The sequence below is a fragment of the Sciurus carolinensis genome, chromosome 8 (genome assembly GCF_902686445.1).
Source record: "Sciurus carolinensis chromosome 8, mSciCar1.2, whole genome shotgun sequence".
NCBI lineage: Eukaryota > Metazoa > Chordata > Mammalia > Rodentia > Sciuridae > Sciurus > Sciurus carolinensis.
In genome coordinates, this window is record NC_062220.1 from 105,306,490 (window position 1) to 105,330,100 (window position 23,611).

General features: G+C 42.7%; 1 protein-coding gene across 1 annotated transcript in view; it reads right to left on the reverse strand.

Moving 5' to 3' along the window:
• Pkd1l1 (polycystin 1 like 1, transient receptor potential channel interacting) overlaps positions 1-23,611 on the reverse strand; it is a 141,763-nt gene that overhangs the window by 23,401 nt on the left and 94,751 nt on the right. Inside the window, exons 43-50 of the mRNA XM_047562147.1 lie at positions 21,346-21,464; positions 17,008-17,118; positions 11,023-11,146; positions 10,121-10,204; positions 9,435-9,586; positions 8,190-8,424; positions 4,918-5,022; positions 4,505-4,645 (exon numbers count right to left, since the gene is read on the reverse strand). Coding sequence (XP_047418103.1) covers positions 4,505-4,645; positions 4,918-5,022; positions 8,190-8,424; positions 9,435-9,586; positions 10,121-10,204; positions 11,023-11,146; positions 17,008-17,118; positions 21,346-21,464 — 1,071 coding nt within the window. The remainder of the gene's footprint in view (positions 1-4,504; positions 4,646-4,917; positions 5,023-8,189; positions 8,425-9,434; positions 9,587-10,120; positions 10,205-11,022; positions 11,147-17,007; positions 17,119-21,345; positions 21,465-23,611) is intronic.

Sequence of the window (23,611 nt, forward strand, 5' to 3'; positions counted from 1 at the left end):
TCTCAGGGCATGCATCTGGTCATTTGTAAGATGATAGGAGACCAGTACCTGTTTCACTAGATGGTTGTGTCACTCAGTGTACATATGATTATATAAAATGTAGCTACTGCTTTGCGGGAGTCAACTTTACCACACATTAGCTCTTACTCAGAAGTCAATTAAAGGAACAGAAATTGTACTTGGCTGAGATTGAATCCCCAGGGGAAAAGAGAATCTCTTCATGCAATTTTATTTTCTGGTAGGGGTCAGGGAATATACATCAGTGGGAAAACAATGATGTGAAAGTCGAACCCATTTCCCAAGGCCAGGGGTCAGGAGGAGGCTGACTTCACTGAGAGTCATTGGCTGGTCTGTTCTGCTAGATTCCTGTTTGCCCTGATGGTGCTCCACCTGGAAAACCTGCCAGGCACAGGGGTGAAAAGAACTATAGATCACTAAAGAAAGAAATTAAAGAAAATCTTAGAAGATGGAAAGATCTCCCATGTTCTTGGATAGGCAGAATTAATATTGTCAAAATGGCCATACTACCAAAAGTGCTATACAGATTCAATGCAATTCCAATTAAAATCCCAATGATGTACCTTACAGAAATAGAGCAAGCAATTATGAAATTCATGGAAGAATAAGAAATGCAGAATAACTAAAGCAATCCTCAGTAGAAAGAGCGAAGCAGGGGGTATCGCAATACCAGATCTTCAACTGTACTACAAAGCAATAGTAACAAACACGGCATGGTATTGGTACCAAAATAGACAGGTAGATCAATGGTACAGAATAGAGGACACAGACACAAACCCAAATAAATACAATTTTCTCATACTAGACAAAGAGGCCAAAAATATGCTATGGAGAAAAGATAGCCTCTTCAACAAATGGTGCTGGGAAAACTGGAAAACCATATGCAACAGAATGAAATTAAACCCCTATCTCTCACCCTGCACAACACTCAACTCAAAATGGATCAAGGACCTCGGAATCAGACCAGAGACCCTGCATCTTATAGAAGAAAAAGTAGGTCCAAATCTTCAACTTGTTGGCTTAGGATCAGACTTCCTTAACAGGACTCCCATAGCATAAGAAATAAAAGCAAGAATCAACAACTGGGATAGATTCAAACTAAAAAGCTTTCTCTCAGCAAAGGAAACTATCAGTAATGTGAAGAGAGAGCCTACAGAGTGGGAGAATATCTTTGCCACTCATACTTCAGATAGAGCGCTAATTTCCAGAATCTATAAAGAACTCAAAAAACTCTACACCAAGAATGCAAATAATCCAATCAACAAATGGGCTAAGGAAATGAACAGACACTTCACAGAAGATATACAAGCAATCAACAGATATATGAAAAAATGTTCAACATCTCTAGTAATAAGAGAAATGCAAATCAAAACTACCCTAAGATTCCATCTCGCCCCAATTAGAATGGCGATTATCAAGAACACAAGCAACAATAGGTGTTAGCGAGAACATGGGGAAAAAGGTACACTCATAATTGCTGGTGGGGCTGCAAATTAGTGCAGCCACTCTGGAAAGCAGTATGGAGATTCCTCAGAAAGCTTGGAATGGAAGCACCATTTGACCCAGCTATCCCACTCCTTGGCCTATACCCAAAGGACTTAAAATCAGCATACTACAGAGATACAGCCACATCAATGTTCATAGCTGCTCAATTTACCATAGCCAGATTGTGGAACCAACCTAAATGTCCTTCAATTGATGAATGCATAAAGAAACTGTGGCATATATACACAATGGAATATTACTCCACCATAAAGAATGATAAAATTATGGCATTTGCAGGCAAATGGATGAAATTGGAGAATATCATACTAAGTGAGATAAGCCAATCTCAAAAAACTAAAGGACAAATGATCTCGCTGATAAGCGAATGATGACATATAATGGGGGGTGGGAGGGGTTAGCGTTAGGGTTAGGGTTAGGTTTAGGGTTAGGGTTAAGGAGGGTGACAAGAATGGAGGAAGGAAGGACTGTATAAAGGGAAAAGAAGGGTGGGAGGGGTGGGGGGAAGGGAAAAAATAACAGAATGAATCAAACAACATTACCCTATGTAAATTTATGATTACACAAATGGTATGCCTCTACTTCATGTACAAACAGAGAAACAACATGTATCCCATTTGTTTACAATAAAAAAAAAAAAGAATAGCTTGCAAAGAGCTTCACTGCCCCCTTCCTGAGCTCATGCTCATGACCCATCAGTGATCAATCAGATGATCTCATGATCCATTCACTGAGCGAGAAAGCTGGCCACCACCTGGGGGAGATCTGGGCACAGGCAAGAGAAAGCTGGGCCACCTTGGCCTTGGAGCTACCAGAGTCATGCACAGACATAGCTACAGGCAGTGGAGACCATGAGTAAGCTGGAATCCCACTGGAAAGAGGATGACTGGTAAGACATACAACCAAAGGTAGACCAGGAAGCCTACCATCCATCCCAGAGACAGAGGCCAACAGTTAGGCAGTTATTCCTCATCAGGCCTGGGTGCAGCGCTGGGGTAGCGTGAGGAAGCAGATAAACTTCCCCTCCTGGAGCTTCCAACCTTGTGGTGGAAGACAGACAACCAAAACATTTTAGCAGGTGCTACGTGCCTGCAGGAGAGATCCCTGAGTGGCCTTGGCTGACCCAGTTCTTCCTCTTTTCCTGCTTATATTTCTTAGAATAACTAGAATGAGCTGAGAATGTAACATCCTGAGATGGGAAGAAACTGTTGGGAATCACTCGAGCTCTGTTCTCCTCTCTCCTAAAACAGGAGGCCCTATACTTTTAGCCCAGCCTACCATGCTGCATCCATCATATAAAACCCAGGGCATCATCTGTGGTGTGATGTAGGGGTGCACACACAAACAAGATTCCTGGGCAGTTTCCTGAGCCTGGGCAGATTCCTGGGCAGTTTCCAGGAATCCTTGGTTTCTGTTGCCTGGTGCTGCCTATCTAAGTAGCAAAGTTGCTTTGCCTAACTTGTCATGTGAGTATTCTGTTTCACCAGACTCAGGCAGGTTGTAGAAACTGCAGCCCAAGATATAGTGGCAGAAAAGTCTGAGGGTTGGTGCGGAGATGAGCTTTGCTATCCTTCCTGCAGTGGGAGTTCTCTGCAGGGCTGGTAATATGCACAATCAATTCACTTCACAGAGCCATAGGGACGAAGGATTGAAAGTAGAGGAGGGCAATTCAGGAAGAAGATAACATGTAATAATAACTTGAAGAGAAGTGGGTGTGCAGATGACTACCTAGCTTGTGCCCAGTCTCAGGAACCATGAGCCTCTGCTGAGCTCAGACACTACTGAGGGTACAGTGAGCTTTAGGGGTGCATGGTTCTCTCCTTTGCCCTGGAGGGCTCAGGACAGTATTCAAGAAACTGTAGTTCTAGTGACATTTGCCAAAGAAAGACAATTTGTATTCTTTTTCCTCAGGAAGAATTCCAGATATTCCCCTGTGTGGGCTCCTTCAGAGCACATTTCATTCCCCTGGGTCATTGGGGTTTTGGTGCTTGCAACAAAATGACCCCTGAAAGGAGAGAGGGACAACACTTAGCCAGGAAGGGAGGGCTGGAGCTTCAGTGGAGGAAGACCAGCAGGTCTCCCCACTTAGCAGACTGGAGAGCCAGGTCAGGGCCAGATCACAGGAGGAACAAGAGGAAGGTGGAGGGGAAGTGGCAGAGCTGGGTGGGGAGGATCTGAGGCTGGAGGCAAACTGGTCTCCCTCTGCCAGACTGTTCTGGGTTCAAGCTGCCCTGATGATGAGAGGCCACTTCAGGCTATGGGTTGGCCCTAGTGCCCTGAGGTGGATTGAAATGGAGGTCTAGGGTGGTCTTTGGGTGAGGGAAGTATTAGCTGTGGATAGGACAAGGAAAGAGTGTGTGGGTTCAGCTTCCACAGACCCACTGCAGCATAAGGCAGTGGACCTGCAGAAGTCCAGGAGGTGGTGGTGGAATCCCTGCCCTGTGGCACCCCTCCCCTAGGGTTTCCTGAGGTCTAGCCTGCACATGTTTGCCTGCTCCTTCTGGCAAAAAGGTTCCATCTTATAGGTGGGAGCCTGGGGGAATGAAGGTGCAAGGAACTTGGAAGGTGGATGTCTCCCTGTTGTGAGATTTGGGCTTTTGAACCTTGGTGTTGTCACTGGTAAAGAGCACCTGTGTCTGGGATTGTCACAGATGAAGGGAGAAAGACAGACACAGCGCACCCACACATGTCAGTGCTAGACTCCTTCCTCCATACTTCATGGACACCTGCTTCCTCTTACAACTTAGCATTCCAGAGAGTCTCAGGCCCTTCAGTTCTGCCCCACACAGAATCATGTACCCCAGCTTGCAAATCATGTCCCAAGTTTTCCAGGCCTCTCACTGTTCTGGCCACCATTATCTTCAAGCTCAGAGCATTGTCAGTCAACATGGAATGAATCCATCACACCATCTAGACCTTTTGTGAACTTTGCCTTTTGGACAGCATCAGTCCCTATTTGTGTAGCCCAGAGTCTCCACCATACCTGATTCCACAATGCCATCACACTGAGATCCATAGACACCTGAAAAAATCCTTTGTGGAACTGGTCAATGACATCCCCAGCAAGAGTGGTGAGGTGACTGGAGGCTGTGTAGTAGGTGAGGGTCACTCCAACCACAGAGAGCTGTAGCATTGAGGAGAAAGGGGGCGGCTCAGCCAGCTCCTGAGGAGGGGCTTGCCTGGCATCTGATGACACTTGGTTCATAAATCGACTGCAAGAACATTCGATAGACGTGATTTCAAATGCTGTTTTAGCATTAACATGATAGAGGGAGAAGCTGCATTGATGTTGCAAGTAGCGAGGGCATAATCAACATCCCATTAAAATTATTTTTTTCTTTTCAGACAAAAACACATTATTGGCATTTTTTCTCATAAAGACTTAAGGGAAGTTACCTCAAGCCAGCTCCTTGGTTTTTGCCAATAGTGGAGGACACCCTGCTCAACCATTCTGCAGAGCTGAGAGCAGAGGTGAATCAGATTGAGTACCAGGAAGACCAGCTGGCGAGGGGAATACAAACAAGAGAGATAAGCGGAAATTCAAAGATACTGTCTTTTAAAAGTATAAACTTATGGCTGCCCAGAATCTTTCCTGTCAATCACCTTTGAATAGACATGATGAAAGTCACATTTTCGCTCTGCAGCATTTGATAATGAACTTGTCCTGCAATATGCTCTTGGGCAAGGTGGTACCTCTTCACTTGTCAAGCACTCATAGAAACCCACCTGTGCCAGGTGTCAGGGCCTAAGGGGCACTGCAGGCATCAGAACCACCATGAGAGTGTCCACTGCCAAAATCAGGCCTCCTAGCTTTCATGCTGGTCACTCTAGTCCTTCCTCAGCACCACTCACAGCAATGTGTATATATATATATACATATATATATATATACACACACACACACAAGTATATACATACACATATATATGAAATATGACATATACATATATATTAAATATTTTTTATCAAGTAAAGTCTTTAAAAGTTCCTGATAAATTTTTTACAGCAGTTTTCTCACCAGTGATGAGTTACCTATTTATTCACACCTTCATACATCATGCACTAGTTCAAATTCCAAATTATTGGGGCTGGGGTCGTAGCTCAGTAGTGAAAAGCTTGCTTAGCACATGTGAGGCACTGGGTTCTATCCTCAGCACCACACGAAAATAAATATATAAAATAAAGCTAAAAAAAAACAAATTTCATTATCTGTTGATTGCTTGTAAGTCTTCTGTGAAGTGTTTGCCCAGTTCCTTAGCCTATTTATTAATTGGGTTATTTGTATTCTTGGTGTAAAGATTTTTGAGTTCTTTATAAATTCTGGAGATTAGTACTCTATCTGAAGTGCCTGTGGTAAAGATTTTCTCCCACTCTGTAGGCTCTCTCTTCGCATTGTTGATTGTTTCCTTTGCTGAGAAAAAGCTTTTTAGTTTGAATCTATCCATTTATTGATTCCTGCTTTTATTTCTTGTGCTCTGGGAGTCTTGTTAAGGAAGTCTGGTCCTAAGCTGACATGATGAAGATTTGGACCTACTTTTTTCTATTTGGTACAGGGTCTCAGATAAGCCAGTTCCTAGAAACAAAAGACCGAATATTTTCTCTGATAAGTGGATGATGAACATAATGGGGAGGAGAAGAGGGTAAAGGAAAAATGGAGGAAAGATGGATTGTGTAGTGGGAAATGAGTGGGGAGAGAGCAGAGGGTGAGGAAAGATAACAGAATGAGACAGACACCATTACCCTATGTACATGTATGATTACACAAATGGTATGACTACTGCATGTACAACCAGAGAAATAAAAAGTTGTACCCCATATGTGTCTAATGAATCAAAAAACTTTAAAAAATTTATTAAAAATTCCAAATTATTCATGAATTTATATAGGAGTGAAACCCACGAGCAGGGGCTTCATATATTCCTCTTTTTGGAGCTGTGCACCTGTACCCTGTGGGCCTGCTCTAGGAAGCTACCAACATTAATTAGAGCTAAATTCTCTTCGGGTATTAAATAGCAGTGCTGTGTCATGTCACACTGGAGCCTGAAGCCAAAGGAAAAATCAGTACAACCTATCCTGCTGTTCTGGAATCTTGATATGTGTCTACCATTTTCTTCTCTACTGATACTAAAAATGTTATTTAAAAAATATTGCACAGGACTCCTGCTCACATTGATGACTGACTTTTTTGTACTGCTCCAGATGCTGCCCAATCCAGATGTATACTCCTCTGAGCTCCACTCACAGAATCAGCCTTGACTGTGTCTCTGAGCTGTCCTTATGCTCCAAATCTCTTGGGACTTCCTGTTGCATGTCCCAGGCAAAGTAAGCTTAATGGAAGTGACAGTGGGACTTGGTTCTCTGAGGCAGAAAAGCTAAATAAGGCCCCAATCCAACAAAGTATCTGAGGAAAGGCTTGGGATGACCTCTGGTGCTTTTCATAGTTCAGTGAAGCTACTGAGCCACTCCATCTCAACCAGAGCCCTGATGCCTGGGACCAAAGTCTGGAGTTCCCCAGATTCACTTGGAGCTAGAATCTTCTGTGTGTCTATGTGTGAGGGTGGGACCTCAAAGGAAGTAACTAAGATTAACTGAGGTACAAGGGTGGGGTCCTCATCCTACAGGATTAGGGTCCTCACACAAAGAGAGGCAGGAGAGCCCACACGCTCCCTTCTCATCACTTGTGCAAAGAAGGGGCCCTGGGAGAACATAGTGAGAAGGTGGCTGTCTACCAGCCAGACAGAGAGCCCTCACCAAAGCCTGACCTCCTGGCACCTTGACCTTGAACTTCTAGCTTTGAGAACTGTGTTAAACAGATGCCTATTATCTGAGGCTCTCAGTCTTTGTACGGCAGTCCCTCCCTCATCTTAGGGGGATACATTTCCAGACCCCCAGTGGTGTCTGAAGCTGCAAAGAGTACCAACTCCTACGTAGTCTGTATTTTTTCCTATAAATTCAGATCTCTGATAAGGATTGATTTACATTCAGCACATTAACATCAATAATGAATAATAAAATAAAATAATAATAGCCATATACTATAACAAAGTTGCTTAAAACTTGTGACTTGTTTACTTTTGGAATTTTCTATTAAATATTGTCAGACCACAGCTGACTATAGATAACTGATGTCCATCTTAGGAGTCTTAGGGGACTAAGACTGATCTAGATATTGGCCGCAATGCTCCTATGAAAAACTTTTAGTGCATCCACATGACTCTTTATTTGTGCTTGCCTCATATATAATGATTACTTTCTTCTTCTCCTCCTTCTCCTTCTTCTTCTTTTTTTATACTGGGGATCGAACCCAGGGTCACTTAACCACTGAACCACAACCCCAGCCCTTTTTTATATTTTATTTAGGACAGGGTCTCACTGAGTTGCTTAGGGCCTCGCTAAGTTGCTGAGGCTGGCTTTGAACTCAAGATCCTCCTGCCTCAGCCTCCCGAGCCATTGGGATTAAAAACGTGCACCACCACACCTAGCAATTGCTTTCTTCTTCATCTCGTGCTCAACTCTGAGCCCAAGGTCTGCTGCTTGCAGGAGACATGATAAGGTGTGGAAGAGCGGTGGGCCCATGGAGGGTGTTGGTCCTGCCTAGTGGGGGCACTCTGCCCAGTGAGGCCCATTCTTCCATGCTGGTCCAGGAGGTCAAGTGCAGGTGAGCTCACCTCAGGGAGCACAAGGGAATACCGCAGGGCAGAGTCACTATGGAAGATGCGGAAGGACTCGACCAGAGATGAGGGGACAAGATCCCCGGTGGGGAGGACCTCCACAGTCAGGGTCACGCTTGTTAAGAGTCTGGTTGGAGGGTTGTAGAGGGTGAAATGCACAGACACGGCCCTGGTGCTGCGATCAATCCATCTGCTGGCCCTGAGGGCAGTCAGGGCCGCCTGGGCTTCAGGCCTGTAAAGCAGCACAAGTTCAGAGGGAAGGTTAGGAGTCAAGCTTTGAGATCCACAGAAAAATCCAGGCACAGCCCCATTCTGGGAACACCCAGTGTAAACCTTCACAAGGACAAGCAACACCTGGGCTTCAGATGGCCCTTCTGTCAATTAGGGAAGCCTCCCCAGTAGCGCACTGTGCTCCACTCTCTTGCCTGCAGCAGCCAATGGGGCCCGCGGGCAGGATAGAATCCAGGCCATGGGAGGTCTTCCACTCCTCACTTATGTGATGTGAGACACAGATGCTGGATGTCCCTCCCCAAGCACTCTAGAATATTCACTTTCCTCTTTTTGCAATGGACTTCATTTTTAACACTTTTTATTAATGATATTTAGTACAAATTAAATTATTTTCGTTTAAATTTTTTTATTCCTCAAAATGCACATTTCTGTAACTGCAAAGACTTCCTACTGCTGTCAGCAGAGTCCCTTCCTGGTATGGAGTGAGGGCTGCTCAGGGAGCCAGGAAGGTGGGGGCAGGCAAAGGGTTCTCGCGGGATGGGGCAGGCCACCTGACCACAGGCCTGGCCACGGTGTGGGAGACCCCTGCTGTGCACTGGAACTTCCACTCCTCATCGGCATGATGAGAAACAAAGAAGTGGAAGTCCTACTCCACATTTGGGGGAAGAATAAATGAGGTCATGTAAACACCCTGATCAGCATAGTCAGTATAGGACAAATGTCCACTCTGCTCCATGACCTCTGGAAGCTCTAGCAACCAATTTTGAAAGAGTATTCTGCTCTGTTTTCCCCTCCGTGCTTAGTCTGTAGGCCCGAGGCTGAGTTCTGTCACACGCTCAAGTACAGTTCTTCATCACATCACAGCACCAACAAGTCCTCTGCAGGCCCTGCAAGTGCTACACCTGCCTCTGGAGCCTGCAGCACCTGTTGCAGATGAGCCATGTGCAGTGGTGCCTGGGCCAGGAGCTGTCCAGCAGCTCAGATGAATGCAGGCCCCTGAACCTCACTGACCTTGTTCTGCCCAGGCTGAGCACGCAGTCCTCTTTCCTTAATCCCCAGTCCCTGGCACCACCCAGGGTCACATTTTTGTTCTCAAATCCTCCAATTGCAGGGTTGCACGTAGGAAGAGAGTCTTCGATGAGTGCTGAGAATGGCCTCGCAGGCTGTGGGACAAGCTTCCAATTAGAAGAAGTCACTGACCACTCTTCCCAAGTCCACCTGCTTTCTGGGGTTTCTATGCACATAATGCAACAAGGTGCTCTGCTCCCCTCAGGACCATTTTTCAGCCTGTCTCATGGTGTCTGGGTTCTAGCATGAGCTAGAAGGATCAAGGCTCTATCCACTGAAAGTCAATACCTGAGAAGTCTGAGGCTTGGACAGCTGCAGATCCCATTATGGGATGACACAGGTAAAATGTCCATCTTAGACATAACTAGCAAAGAATATGTGAATATTTAGACTTTTAGATTAAAATTCTTGCTTTTAGCTAGAACACCAGATCTCTAAGGAAAAGCTGAACCAAGCAAATTTGGGAAAGGGGAGAAGGAAGATCAGGCCCCCACTCTATCGAGCCCTGGCTCCTGACAAGTTCAAATCACCCCCCAGTGCTCGAAGATCTGCCAGTTTCCAGCCCCAGTGTCTCCCAGACTTTTCTAATTAAATTTATTTTTAGAAGTAAAAGAAGGAGAGCATCTTACCTTGCACACTCTGCAAGGAGAAACTTTCTGCTGCTTAATTATCGTTGTGCCTATTAGGTAGCATTTTCCACCAAGGGCTCCAGGCTAAAGGACAGAAAGAGACTCAAAGGAAGGCACATGTTGTAAATCTCAAACATCACCTTTGAGTAGTGCTAAGGAGGCATGGGGATGCTGGAGTAACTAACTGTGCCTCGTCTATCAAGCCAGAATCTTTCCTTCTAAAAAACATTCTAAGGATGCAACCAGCATTCTAAGACACAACTCCATCCCCAGCCTCATCCTGGAAAAGGAATAACATCATAGAAAGATGACCTCATAATTTGCACCTCATAGGAGTGATCTACTTTTATCTTTTTCCCAAGTTTTAACACTGTTGCCATCCCTGTTTATATGCAATACAACTAAATAAAAGGAGGAAGTGAGGAGAATAAAAGGGGAGGGAGGAGAAAATAAAATATGAACAAAGAACAGGATTATACAAAAAGCACATTCACTTTTTCTTCTGAACTTGCCTTTTTCTGGAAGCTTCCTTGATGCCCTGTCTTATGATGCCATTTGCTCCTCCCTACTCTGAGGTGCTCCTTGTGCCCCTTGCCATGCTATTTCATATACTGAACTAGAACCTTCCATCTCTTCCCCATAGTCCCAGAAGTCCCCCTATGTCTGGTTCAGCTCAGCAAGTGCAGAACATGGAGAATCCTGCAGAGCCCAGGAAGGTGAAATGGGAGGAGTCAGTCAGTTCCAGACAGGGAAAGTAGTAGGGTGCTCTGCCAAGGCACCCACAGAGCAGAGCCACAGATCATATACCCACATGGTCATTCCAGACCCTGCATGGTGCTGTAGTTCTGCTGACTGTCATGTGGCTTTGGATGATGTGCAGTGAAGAGGAAAGGAAAACCCACCTGAGCCACCTGAGCACCAGCAGCAGAGGGGCCTCCCAGGTGCAGCCCATCCAGGAGCGTGCTCAGACTCCAGTCCCACCAGTCATGGGTGCTTCTCAGGCCCCCCAGGGAGTGTCTGGCATTTCTTAATGGAAGAACAAAAACAAAAAAAAGTTATTTCTGCATCCACAAGAACAATCAAAATTGAGAACAAAAAGTGTTTTTTCCCCTGCCAATTTTTAATTTCAGGTTCTCTGCAGGAATGAAACCAAGGCCATCTATAGCATGAGGCACAAATCCTGAAATTCCCTTTGCTTCTCTGTGGCAGGAAAGAAAGGAGAAGAACAGGCAAAGCACTGGTTCATTCACTCACACATTCACTCAACAAACATTCCTGTGCAACTACTAAGTTCCAGACCCTGTTGTAGGCGCCAGGGAATGGAAAATCAAATCCCTGCCCTCCTGTGGGGAAATGAACAGTAAGCAAGATGTAAGGCAGTCCTTTATGGTTCAACTCAACAATGTTTTGAGCGTACAATGGTGGGAAAGCATACCACCCAACCACTCTGTTGTCCACTTTAAGCATAGTTTTCAATAAATTCCATGAGATAGTTGACACTTTATTACAAGTTTTGTGCTAGATGGTATTGCCAACAGTAAGTGAAGGTAAGTGTTCTTAGAATGTTCAAAGCAGGATAGGCTAAGCAAGGAGGTGGGTAGGCTAGGTGGGTAGTATTAAGTACACTTCTGACTTCCGGTACTTTCAGTGTATGAGGGCTTGATCAGGATATAACCCCATCATAAGTGAAGGAGCATTTACATAAGTAAAACATACTATGTAAGTGATAAATATAAATGAGGGAAAATCTAAGCAGGTATGACAGAAAGTGGCAGTGGCAGGGTGAGCAAGGTGAAGGATTTTGTTCAAATAGCCAAAGATTATATGAGGTGACCAGTCAGCAAAGGCCTGAAGGCCACAAGGGAGGAGCCTCAAGGTCATTTGAGGGAGACTATTCTAGGCTGGATGGGACAGCAGAGGAAATCATATGCCTGGGAGGTTAGGAGTGGGTGACCAGTATGGCTGGTGCAGGGGGTGCCAGACACCCAGGCCAGGGCACAGGCCAGGGCACAGTAACTTACTGGTGGCAGGACATGGTGTTTAACCTGCTCACAGAATGGCTGTGAGTACGGGGTGAGAAGGCACAGTTGAAGAGCATCCCAGCACATAGCAGGACACCAGCAAAGGCTAATTTCCGATGAAGTGCCTTTTTTATGGTTTGAGGCTGCAACCTCAGTCATGCTAGGCAAGCACAGTACTACTGAGCTGCACCTGGCTCATCCAGTGAGCTTCTTTATTGTGTTTATTAGATGCCTGCTCTACTCTCCTCCAAGGGAGGGACTTAAGGGAGCACTAAATTAATTTCGACCTGACAGAATGTATCATTCTCAGCTCACCCAGACAATGCAAAAGAACCACGTGTACCAAGGCTGCTGTTGGTAGCATTAGTCCAGCTCTGCATAGAGCCAAAGTTGCAAGGGAGGGAACAAATGTTCCTCAGAGAGCAGAGTTCTGCCACCTGGCTTCCCATGTAAGGACACTGAATAAGGGCAAGGACGATGTGCTCATGGAGATTCCCACAGCAAATAGAAATGTAGTTGTTTCATCCAGATCTTTCTCCATGAAAAGGGGACAGCAGAAGACTTCTTGAGGACAGTGATTTTGTTGAAAAATGGTAAGAAGATAGAGAAGGATATAAACTCAAGTCATTCAAGTACACACAAGTTTAATCGTTCTGCTTGTTCCAGCAACCAAATCTGACTCCTCCAATGCATGAGCTGAAATCAGTTCCTCAAATGGTGGCTGAGGCTTTGACAAATTAGACTTGTGCAAAGTTAGGCTATAGAAATAGGGGTGCCTGACAACCAATCGTGCGCATCTATTTCCAACTCCATGTTCCAGGATATCACCTTGGTAGCATGACATAGACAACAGTGAGAACATTTACACCATGGAAATTGGCAGGCAGATGATAGTGCCCTTATTCTTCAGAGAGAACTGTTGGCCAGCACACCACAGAGACCATGTTCTTAGGCAAATGTTGGAGCAGATATTCCATCAGTGATTGAGGACAGCTTTTGCAGATAATTGAGAAAAAGTGTTTTAAAACCTTGTAGGCATGACAAAATTGGACAATATAAAAGGAAAAGAAACCAAAGACAAAGAAAGCTTACTAATGTACAAGTTAACAGAGTATTAGCTAACCATTTATATATACTATTAATGTATTCCAAATTTTCCATAGCATGTGGGTATACAACTCCAGCAAGCTAATTTATCTAACTGGCTTAATTTCCTTTTTTTCCTACAGACAGATGACCTCCCATCCATTCACGTATTTGGTCTTCATTGGTTTTGCCTATTTAAAACCTAATCTATGTAAATTTATGATTACACAAATGGTATGCCTTTACTCTATGTACAGAGAAACAACATGTATCCCATTTGTTTACAATTAAAAAAAAAAAAAAAACCTAATCTATAAAGGCAACCTCTTGGGTACTGATTCTCTACTCTCCCCTTTGTTGAAATCTTGGTCGGACACAGAGCAAGTTGAAGACCTACCAAAACATCAATAGGATGGGATGAAGAAACAGAGAGGGCTGCGGGTATAGCTCAGTTGATAGAGTGCTTGCCTCACATACACAAGACCCTGGGTTCAATCCCCAGCACTGCCAAAAAAGAAAAAAAAAAAAAAAAGAAAGAAACAGAGAGACACCAGAGATGGGAACATATTGCTCTGCAAATATTCACACACACCCCTCCCCCAGACGGGGAGGCAGTGAAAGAAAGGGCAAGAATTGGGGAACAGGATGACCCTTAATTTTCAACAGAGAAGTGTTAATCATCTGTTCTTGGAAGCAAGATTATTTGACAGATAAACTGATTGTACACCTATCAGCTAATATGCTCCATATTCTGCCTTTTTAATCAAGTAAAGTAGTATAAAATGCTATGGCTACATTAATTTTGTATAACTTTTTGTTTTCACTGCTGGGCATTGAGCCCAGGTCCTCTCTCATGTGAGGCAAATACTCTTATCACTGAGCTACATCCCCAGACCAAGTTTGTATGACTTTTAAAGGAAATGCTCTCACTGTCTGACCCTGGTCCCTGTTGGGATAACATGAAAGAAGCTGTGTCAAGAAGGACCTGAGTGAGACTCAAGCTGAAACATCCCATACCATAGTGAATTCATCTCACATGTACTCTTGGCACACTGGAGTGCAGGTAGTGAACTACATGAGCCAAGAATATTCTGGCTCTGTCTGTACTAATTACAGCAATTATATAAACCAGGCCTACAAAGCTAGCTAAACAACATGAGAGATAAAATCAGCAGTCATTTTCCATTCTTGGCACTTGGGCAGAGTGCTTGTTTCATTTACTGGTGCTTTATTTTTGTTTTATTTTACTTGGAATTTTATAAAGACCTTATTGAGTTCAGAAGCACTTCAAATGCCACTAACATATGACAGAATCCAATAATATGATAACTTCTTGTGAAGACACAGAAACCCAGGAACCCAACTCCTTCACTTTACAAATGAGGATCCTACAGCCTAGAAAGGACTACGAGTCATCCAGTAGCCAAAAGAGAGCCAGGAGCCCAGTCCCTGAGTTCCATTTAATATATTTCCCTCCTGGACCTTAGCTCTGCTTTCTGGAATACTACAAACAACAAACCCTCAGGAGTTGTTGATGTTTCAGGAGTAGGTAGTGGTAAATGGGGGTGAGGGTGAAGTGCGTGGGGGGTCGGGGGGATGGTGAGGTGAGGCAGAGAGAGTCCACTTTTAAACATTCAATATGAACCAGGACACATGAATGTATCCCTGCCTTGTGGCCAGACCATCCAGAGGTAGTGAGGTTTTGTACCCTTGTAGGAATCCTAAGGTCTTTGAGAATCCTTGGGGTAACATCTGTGTGGTTGGTTCATATAAGCACACCCATGTGCACGTGAAGGATCTCACAAATATTATCTCAGCTGTGATATTTCTGACTTGAATACCGAGTGGCAACAGTTCATAGGAGAAACATGTCAAATAATGCTGACTTATGAAATGTGAGATAAAAAAATAAACTAGCCAAAGTCAGCAGTTTTTCCGTTTGTACTTCCACTTCCAGAGAAGGCTGCAAATCATCACTTTGTTTTGCTCACAGCGCCACCTACTGGCATAATTTGTGCACCTGTCCAGGTGAGAGACCTAAAATGTCAGGTAAGAACAGAAGTAGCTGCTGCTTTTGTAGGAGGAGGCAGAAAATATCACTGAGCTTTACTGATAGAATGCTCAGCAATAAAAAGTTGGATAATTGAGCTCTGGGGCATCCATACTCAATGAACTGAAACTTTCAGGTCTTACCGTGTTAGTGAGTCATAAAACTAACAAGGGGAATGACATTTACTAGTCATTATCTGACTGGGTATCAATAACCTTCCCTCTTGCAGAAGATAAAATTAAATGTTCTTAAATAATAAATAAAATTATATGAATTTTACAGCCATTCACTTCTGCAAAAAAACCAACAAAAACATTTGCATCAAATTCAATTACTTAGTCAAAGGCAACACGTTCCTAGAAATGCTGTAGAAATCTGTTTAAAAATACTTTTTTTGGAGAAAGAGAACATAAATCTTGGAACACAGAGAAATATTTTACTTCCTATTACTGAAACCATTGCGAATATCAACTCATTCTGTGAACTTCAAATTTCAAAATCACATAGCCTTGAATAAACTATTAGAATGTTTTTAGCAGGTGAAATAAAATCCAGTCATGGATTTTATACCAACTTTCAATAAAAAGGGAATGCTAGATTTAAACATATACATTGGTTACAATGTGTATCCCAATCTCAAAGATGTTAAGTCATGGAAAAGAAATATAGCTTGACAAATGCTATGGCTGGGTACCTCTGCCTAGGGGTACGGAGGCAACTTTTCTGCTTTGTGCTTTTAAGTTCTTTTATTTTTACCTCCCACAAATTTATTTTATTTTCAGTACTGGGGATTGAACTCAGGGAAGCTCTACTACTGAGTCACATCCCAGCTCTTTTTAGTTTTCATTTTGAGACAGGGTCTCACTAAGTTGTTAAGGCTGGCCTCCAACTTGTGGTCCATCTGCCTCAGCCTTTCAAGTAGCTGGAATTACAAGAAACTCTACTATTTTAATTTATTTTTATATTTATTTATTTATTTATTTGGGTACTGGGGAACGAAGCCCACTAAACTGCATAAGTGCTTAAGGACATTTAACCACTGAGCCACATCCCTAGTCCTTTTTATATTTTACAATTTGAGCCAGGGTCTTGCTACGTTGTTTAGGGCCTTGCTAAGTTGCCAAGACTGGTCTGGAACTTGTGATCCTCCTGCCTCAGTCTCCCCATTCACTGTGATTACAGGAGTGAGTCACTGCTCCCAGTGAAATTCTACTATTTTAATTTTTATATTAGAGCTTTATAGTTATACATAGTAGTTAAATTCATCCCAACATACTCATACATGCGGGGGAATCGATTTCAGTTCATTATCCCTCCCTTTTCCTTTCTGTTCTCTCTCCCCTCTTCCATTCTCCTTCCTCTTCTACTTGACTTCCTTTTGCTCACCTATTAATTTGTATTTGATTGGTTCTTTATAGTACCTTACCCTTCCCCTTTCCTTTCCTTTATTTTACTTCAGCTTCTGTATATGAGAGCACACATCCAACCTTTGAGTTTCTGAATTTGGCTTATTTCACTTAGCATGATATTCTCCATTTCCGCCAATAGTTTCTTTCTTCTTTATGACTGAGTAGAACTCCATTGTGTGTGTGTGTGTGTGTGTGTGTGTGTTGTGTGTGTGTATCCCAATTTTTTAATCCATTTATCTATTGATGGCACCTGGGTTGATCCCATAATTTAGCTATTAGAGAATATTTAGTTATAAATAAGAAGTCCCTCAAATCTCTTACCTTGTAAATTCCTTCCGGATAGCTTGATTGAGAGAGTATTCATCTGGGGAGAATTTCCCATAAATGATAAACAAAAGCAGAAGCAGCATGAGGATGCACGTGGAGATGTCTCTGAAAGAAGGGATTTTCAAGTCAGCATCCTCATAGACCCTGTGTGCATATTCCCAGGTTTTTCCCTCTGCAAAACATTTTTAATGGAACCCTGAGAGGAAATTTTCTGTATAAGTTTTGAGATATATTGAGACTCACTTTTATTTTTCTTGCACATTGAAGTTCAATTTTCTCAGCACCATTTTTGAAAAGAACATCCTTTCTCCATTGAATGTCTTTGAGTCTTTGCAAAATAAAAAAAAAATCACAAGCATATTTGTGTGGTTTTAATTCTAGATTCTGTTCTGCTCCATTGATCCATGTGTCTATTTTATTGATCTGTGTGTCTATTCTGCTGCCAAACACCCACAGTCTTGGTTTCTGCAGCCTTATAGTATATCTTAAAATTGTACAGTATCAATCCTCCAATCTGTTCCTTTTTCACATTTTTTGACTGTCCTAGATTCTTTGTTTTCCATATACATGTTAGAATTAGTTTGTATCCATTTTAAAAGGCTTGTGGGATTTTGGTTTGGGATTGCATTGATCTACAGATCAAATTGGAAAGACTTTGCACAATATTGAATCAGTCTCTCAACTGGTATACACGGTATTTCTCTACATTTATTTAGGTATTTTATCTTTATTCCCTTACAGTTTTGTGAGTTTCAGCATACAGATCTTGAATGCTTTCTTAGATGTTTGTCTAAGTGTTTCATTTCTTTGGAGCTGTGGTAAATGGTCCTGCTTTTTAAATTTTGATTGTTTTGTGGTGGTGTAATAAGAACATGATTTATGTTTTTATATACACTTGTATCCTACCAGCTTGCTAAAACCACTTATCAGTTCTAGCAGTTATTTTTATAGATTATTTGGTAATTTCTGATAGACTCTTCCTGTCATCTGCCAGGAGATGGTTTTATTTTTCATTCAAGTCTATATTCTTTTCATTTCTTTTTCTTGCCTGTTACAATGGCTAGGATTTTTATTGTAACTTTCAATGGAAGGTTGGTTTCGTTTGTTTGTTATTTCCACCCCTTTCAATGGAAGGGATGAGAAGAGACATCTTTGCTTTGTTCTTGATCTGAAAGTGTCTCACCATCATGTTAGATGAAGTATTTTTTTTTTATAAATAAACTTTGTACTAGTTTGGAAGCTTTCTTCTCTATTTCTAGTTTGCTGAGTTTTGGGATTTCTTTCTTCCATGAATTAATGCTTGATTTGTCCAGTGCATTTTGTGTATCTACTAAGAGAATCATACGGTTTTCCTTATTTAGGATGTTAATATGATGAATTACACTAACCACTTTTCTGCTCATGTCTCTTAATCTTTACTAAGTTATCTTATTGTCTGTAGTTTTCTTTTCTTCTTTTTTTTTTTCTTTTTTCTTTTCTTTCTGTGGAATTTTCCAGACTTTTGTCAGGTCAAATGCAGAAAGAGCTAACATCGTCTCTTTCTGAATCTGCTGTCTCTAGCTGCTTTCTCTGAGGGCTGCCCTCTCTGGTGTGCACTCTGCCTGTGGCTCCCCAGCATGAAACTGATCTAGGGACTCAGGCCTCCAGACCTTTCACTCACCTGTGAACTAGAGTGTGCAAACTCCTTCCAGATGGATGTGCCAAATTCTAAGCAACAATACTGCAGGAGCTCTGAGTCCTCTTCTTAGGTGTTGGGATACCCCACATTGCCTTCTGCAGAGGTGCAGTGCTATAGGGCTTCAGGTGCAGTCTGGGTTTCTCCATCTGTTTGAAGCTGTCTAGGTGGAAACTTGTCCTCTAGTTTTGTTGTGCATACTTTCTGTGGGTTTTCTTTTGTTATCTTAATTGCTCTATTTTTATGTAGTGATTTGATAAGATTTTTGGTTTTGCTTTTGTTTTCCCTTTCTGGTATTTTTCTTTTTTAAAAAAAAGATTGTTCTAATTAGTTATACCTGACAGCAGAATGCAGTTTGATTCATTGTACACGAATGGAGCAAAACTTTTCATTTCTCTGTTTGTACATGATGTAGAGTCATGCCATTCATGCAATCATACATGAATGCATGTCCATCTCATTCCATCATCTTTTCTACCCCCACACCCTTTCCCCTCCCCTCACTCCCCTTTGCCCAATCCAAAGTTTCTCTATCAGAGAAAACATTTGGTCTTTGGTTTTTTGGGATTGGTTTATTTCACTTAGCATGATATTCTCCGACTCCATCCATTTAAGAAACTTTTCTACTGCTTCATCTTCTTGAAATTCCTCTCCTACTCACCTTGAAAGGTGATATTCTAACACAACCACAGCTCTTCTCTTTGAAAAATGTTTTGCTTTAGAACACCTTCCATGTCTGAGGGGTGCTAACTATGCTCCACACTCTAATGAAGTTAAGGAAGATGGTTGGAGGTACTTCTGTTACATACTTAAGCAACACCATTTTGGGAAAAATGTTGGGAATTCCCAAATCCTTGAAAAACTACATCAGAAATCTATAGTTCTGGCTAATAATTGCAGAAGGCTCCTCCAGTGCTGCCACCCAGTGCCTGTCATGGGTCTCAAAGGGGATGGGTACCATTGAAAGAAACATGTCTGAGGTCTAACTCAGAAAGGTTTGCCACAACCATCTGGTTTCTTAAATTTTGTGTTTTATCTAAAAAAAAAAAAAAAAAAAAAAAACCAAAAAACAGATTTTGTGTGGAGCACCATATTTGTGCATATTATAAATACTTTGTGCATTATATTAAATACTTTTCATTGGTCCAAGTCATTGACCTAGAAAGAAGTGCTATGTTTATCTTATAGCATTTCACAGCCTTGTGTGCCTAGCTGGAGTAGCAGAATACCAAGTCTGGTGCTAAGAGCAGATACGGGTAGGTTAAATGCAATTGTGCTCCTGAGTCTATGCATGGATAGAGGGAGTAAGATGTCAACCAACTTCTCATCACCGGCAGCTTGCAGGACCAAGTTTTCTGATGCAGTTTCTGTGTATCCCATCTGCTGGGCATGATATGATAGATGGAAAAGGATTTTCTCACCTGCACTCCCTAATCCCTGATGAGAACAATCTTCAAGAATGAATAGCATTTCAAGGACAATGTTGAATAGAAGTGGTGAAAGGGGGCATTCCTGCCTTGTTCCAGTTTTTAGGGGGAATGCTTTCAGTTTTTCACCATTTAGAATGATATTGGCCATGGGCTTAGCATAGATGGCCTTTACAATGTTGAGGAATGTTCCTACTACCCCTATTTTTTCTAGTGTTTTGAGCATGAAGGGATGCTGTATTTTATCAAATGCTTTTTCTGCATCTATCAAACTAACCATGTGATTCTTGACTTTAAGTCTGTTGATACGGTGAATTACATTTATTGATTTCCAGATGTTGAACCAACCTTTATCCCTGGGAAAAAACCCACTTGATCGTGGTGCACTATCTTTTAAATATGTTTTTGTATGTGATTTGCTAAAATTTTGTTGAGAATTTTTGCATCTATGTTCATTAGGGATATTGGTCTGAAATTTTCTTTCCTCAATGTGTCTCTATCTGGTTTAGGTATCAGGGTGATATTGGCTTCATAGAATGAGTTTGGAAGGGTTCCCTCCTCTTCTATTTCCTGGAATACTTTAAGGAGTATTAGAATGGGCTCTTCTTTAAAGGTTTTGTAGAACTCAGCTGAGAATCCATCTGGTTCCAGACTTTTCTTTCAGCATACTACAGTGATGCAGCCACATCAATATTCATAGCTTCTCAATTCACAATAGCCAGATTGTGGAACCAACCTAGATGCCCTTCAATAGATGAATAAGAAACTGTGGTATATATACACAATGGAATAATACTCAGCCATAAAGAAGAATAAAATTATGACATTTGCAGGCAAGTGGATGAAGTTGGAGAATACCTTGCTAAGTGAGATAAGCCAATCCCCAAAAAAACAAAAGACAAATTATCTCACTGATAAGTGGATGATGATACATAATGGGGGGTGGGAGGGAGGCAAGAATGGAGGAAGGATGGACTATATAGAGGAAAAAGAGGGTGGGAGGGGTGGGGGGAAGGAAAAATAACATAATGAGTCAAACACCATTACCCTATGTAAATGTATGATTGCATAAATAGTATGCCTCTACTTCATGTACAACCAGAGAAACAAGTTGTACCCCATTTGTTTACAATTAAAAAAAGAAAAAAGAATGAGCAGCAGTAGGAGGGTGCTCCTTTTGAAAGGGGAGTTGGACCAGAGTGCACCCATCCCATGCACATCTGCACCCACCTCAGGGCTGCCTGTGTGCGACTCTTTTTCCTCATCTTCTCCCTGATGACCCTGAGCTGAGCCATGGACGGTGGACGTGCCCAGCGCAGGTGGCGCTCGCGTTGTCGGGCAGCCAAGACCTGTTAGGGATGAGAATGCTGAGACCCTCGGGCTGGCAGTGGAAGGAGAGAGGCATTCACCATTGGCCAAAAGCAATGTCATCACTGAGCTTTGCCTGGTATTTGGGAACAAAGAGCTACTTTATGTAGAGAATGTATACCAGGTTGTTGGGGAGGGGTTTGGAGACAGGGTAACTCCATTTGAAAGAAACTCTGGTTATATCCCAGCCAAACGTTTTTTGGCAGGAGTTTGCAGCTGGGCCACTATAAAGAGCGGTTTTGCACAACAGGCATGTCTGCTACTGTCAAATTACAGGAGCAATTATCTTTGGCATTTGCATGGTATTTTCTTTTAGAGACCTTCAAAGTCTGGAAGAAACATTTTAAAGTACAGTCTTAGCAAGAAATGACCTTTGTTTTTCTTTTTTCTTTTTAAAAATATGACTACTTTCATACTGTATCTGTTTATGTTCAAGACACACATAACAGTGACCAGATAAAATAACCCATCAAAAGTATTCACTCATTTATTTCTCATTCATGCATTTGTTCATTCAACACATTTTCAATGAGGAGACCCTGGGCCAGATGTGGGGGATATCTGTTTGGAAGCTCAGAGGCAGTCCTTCCTGTTGGAGCTGCTGGGCTTTTAAGAAATGCATGGCAGTATAAATGGTATAAAAGTGAACCTGAAGATTGAAGCTTGGGGGTTGGAATATACCTTCCAGCTACGTGTCATCCTGAGAAGGGTGAGCACTGCAGCTGAAAGTGGGGAATGTTGGTGGGTGGAACCCTGTTGTGGTCTGGGTGTGAAGGGTCCCCCAAAAGTTCCTCTGTTAATGCAGGAATGATTAGATTATGAGAGCTGTCACCTAATCAATCCATTCTAGTTTGAATGGATTGACCGGGTGGTAACTGTGGGCAGGTAGGGTGTGGCTGTAAGAGGTGGGTCCCAGGGGCCAAGCCCTGGAAGGGTGGCATCTTCCCTGTGGCCCCTTCCCCACTCTTCTCCTCCACTTCCTGACTGCCATGAATGGAGCTATGCTCCTCCACCATGCCTTCTGCCATGATATGCTGCCTGGTCTTGGGCCTGGTGCATTGGATTCAACTGCCTATGGGCTAAGACCTCTGAAACCATTAGCCCCAAATAAACTCTCCCTCCTTGAAGTTGTTCTTGTTGGGTATTTTGGTCATAGTGGTGCAAAGCTGACTGAAACAGGCATGTTGACTTCAAGGTGCTAATGGGATGGGCACAGGTCTGGTGATGCCAACCTGGCCCTCAGGATCATGGCTGAATCAGCCAGAGGAATCTCACCCCTGAGAAGAGACTATAGAAAGAGAAAGAACAGAGACAGAGTAGGGAGGGGTAAATCTGCACATGGAGAACAGGGAAGAAAGTTTTGAAGCAAAAAAGGAAAGCTAGGATCCAACAGGTATGAGGAAAACCACTGTAATGCTGCTCCTCAGCTAAGGGGTTGGGGTGCACCATACTGCTAGGTGGCCTTCCTTATTTCACCTCTCTGAGCCCCGGCATCCTTGTCTTCAAAGTGGGCTTCAATAATCCTGCCTACTTCATAAAGTCTTATAAGAACAAATGATACAGTGAATGTAAATGTAGCATGACTGTTTGAGTCAGCTTTTTTTGCTGCTGTGAATAGAAGATGTGATGAGAACAATTTTAGAGGAGGAAAAGTTTATTTGGGGGTTTCAGAGTTTCAGTTTATAAGACAGCAGGCTCTATTCCTTGGGGCTCAAAGTGAGGCAGAACACCATGGTGGAGAAGAAGGGCAGAGGGAAGCGGCTCACATGATGATCAGGAAGCAGAGAGAGAGATCTTCACTTGCCAGATACAAATATATACCCCAAAGGCATGGCCCCCCTCTCCTCCAGTCACACCCCATCACTTCAGTTACCACTCAGCTAATCGCATCAGGAGATTAATTCACTGATTGTGTTAAGGCTCTTATGACCCAATCATTTATCCTCTAAATCTTCTTGCATTGTCTCAATACATGAGTTTTTGGGAGACACCTCACATTCAAACCATAACAACATAATGACCACTAACTACAGATCTGCTGCTCAGCACATATTCTCATCATCTAGGTGCCAGGGAGGAAGGCCGTGAACAGGTTATCTGATGGGGCTGCTTAGCCCCTTGGAGCTTT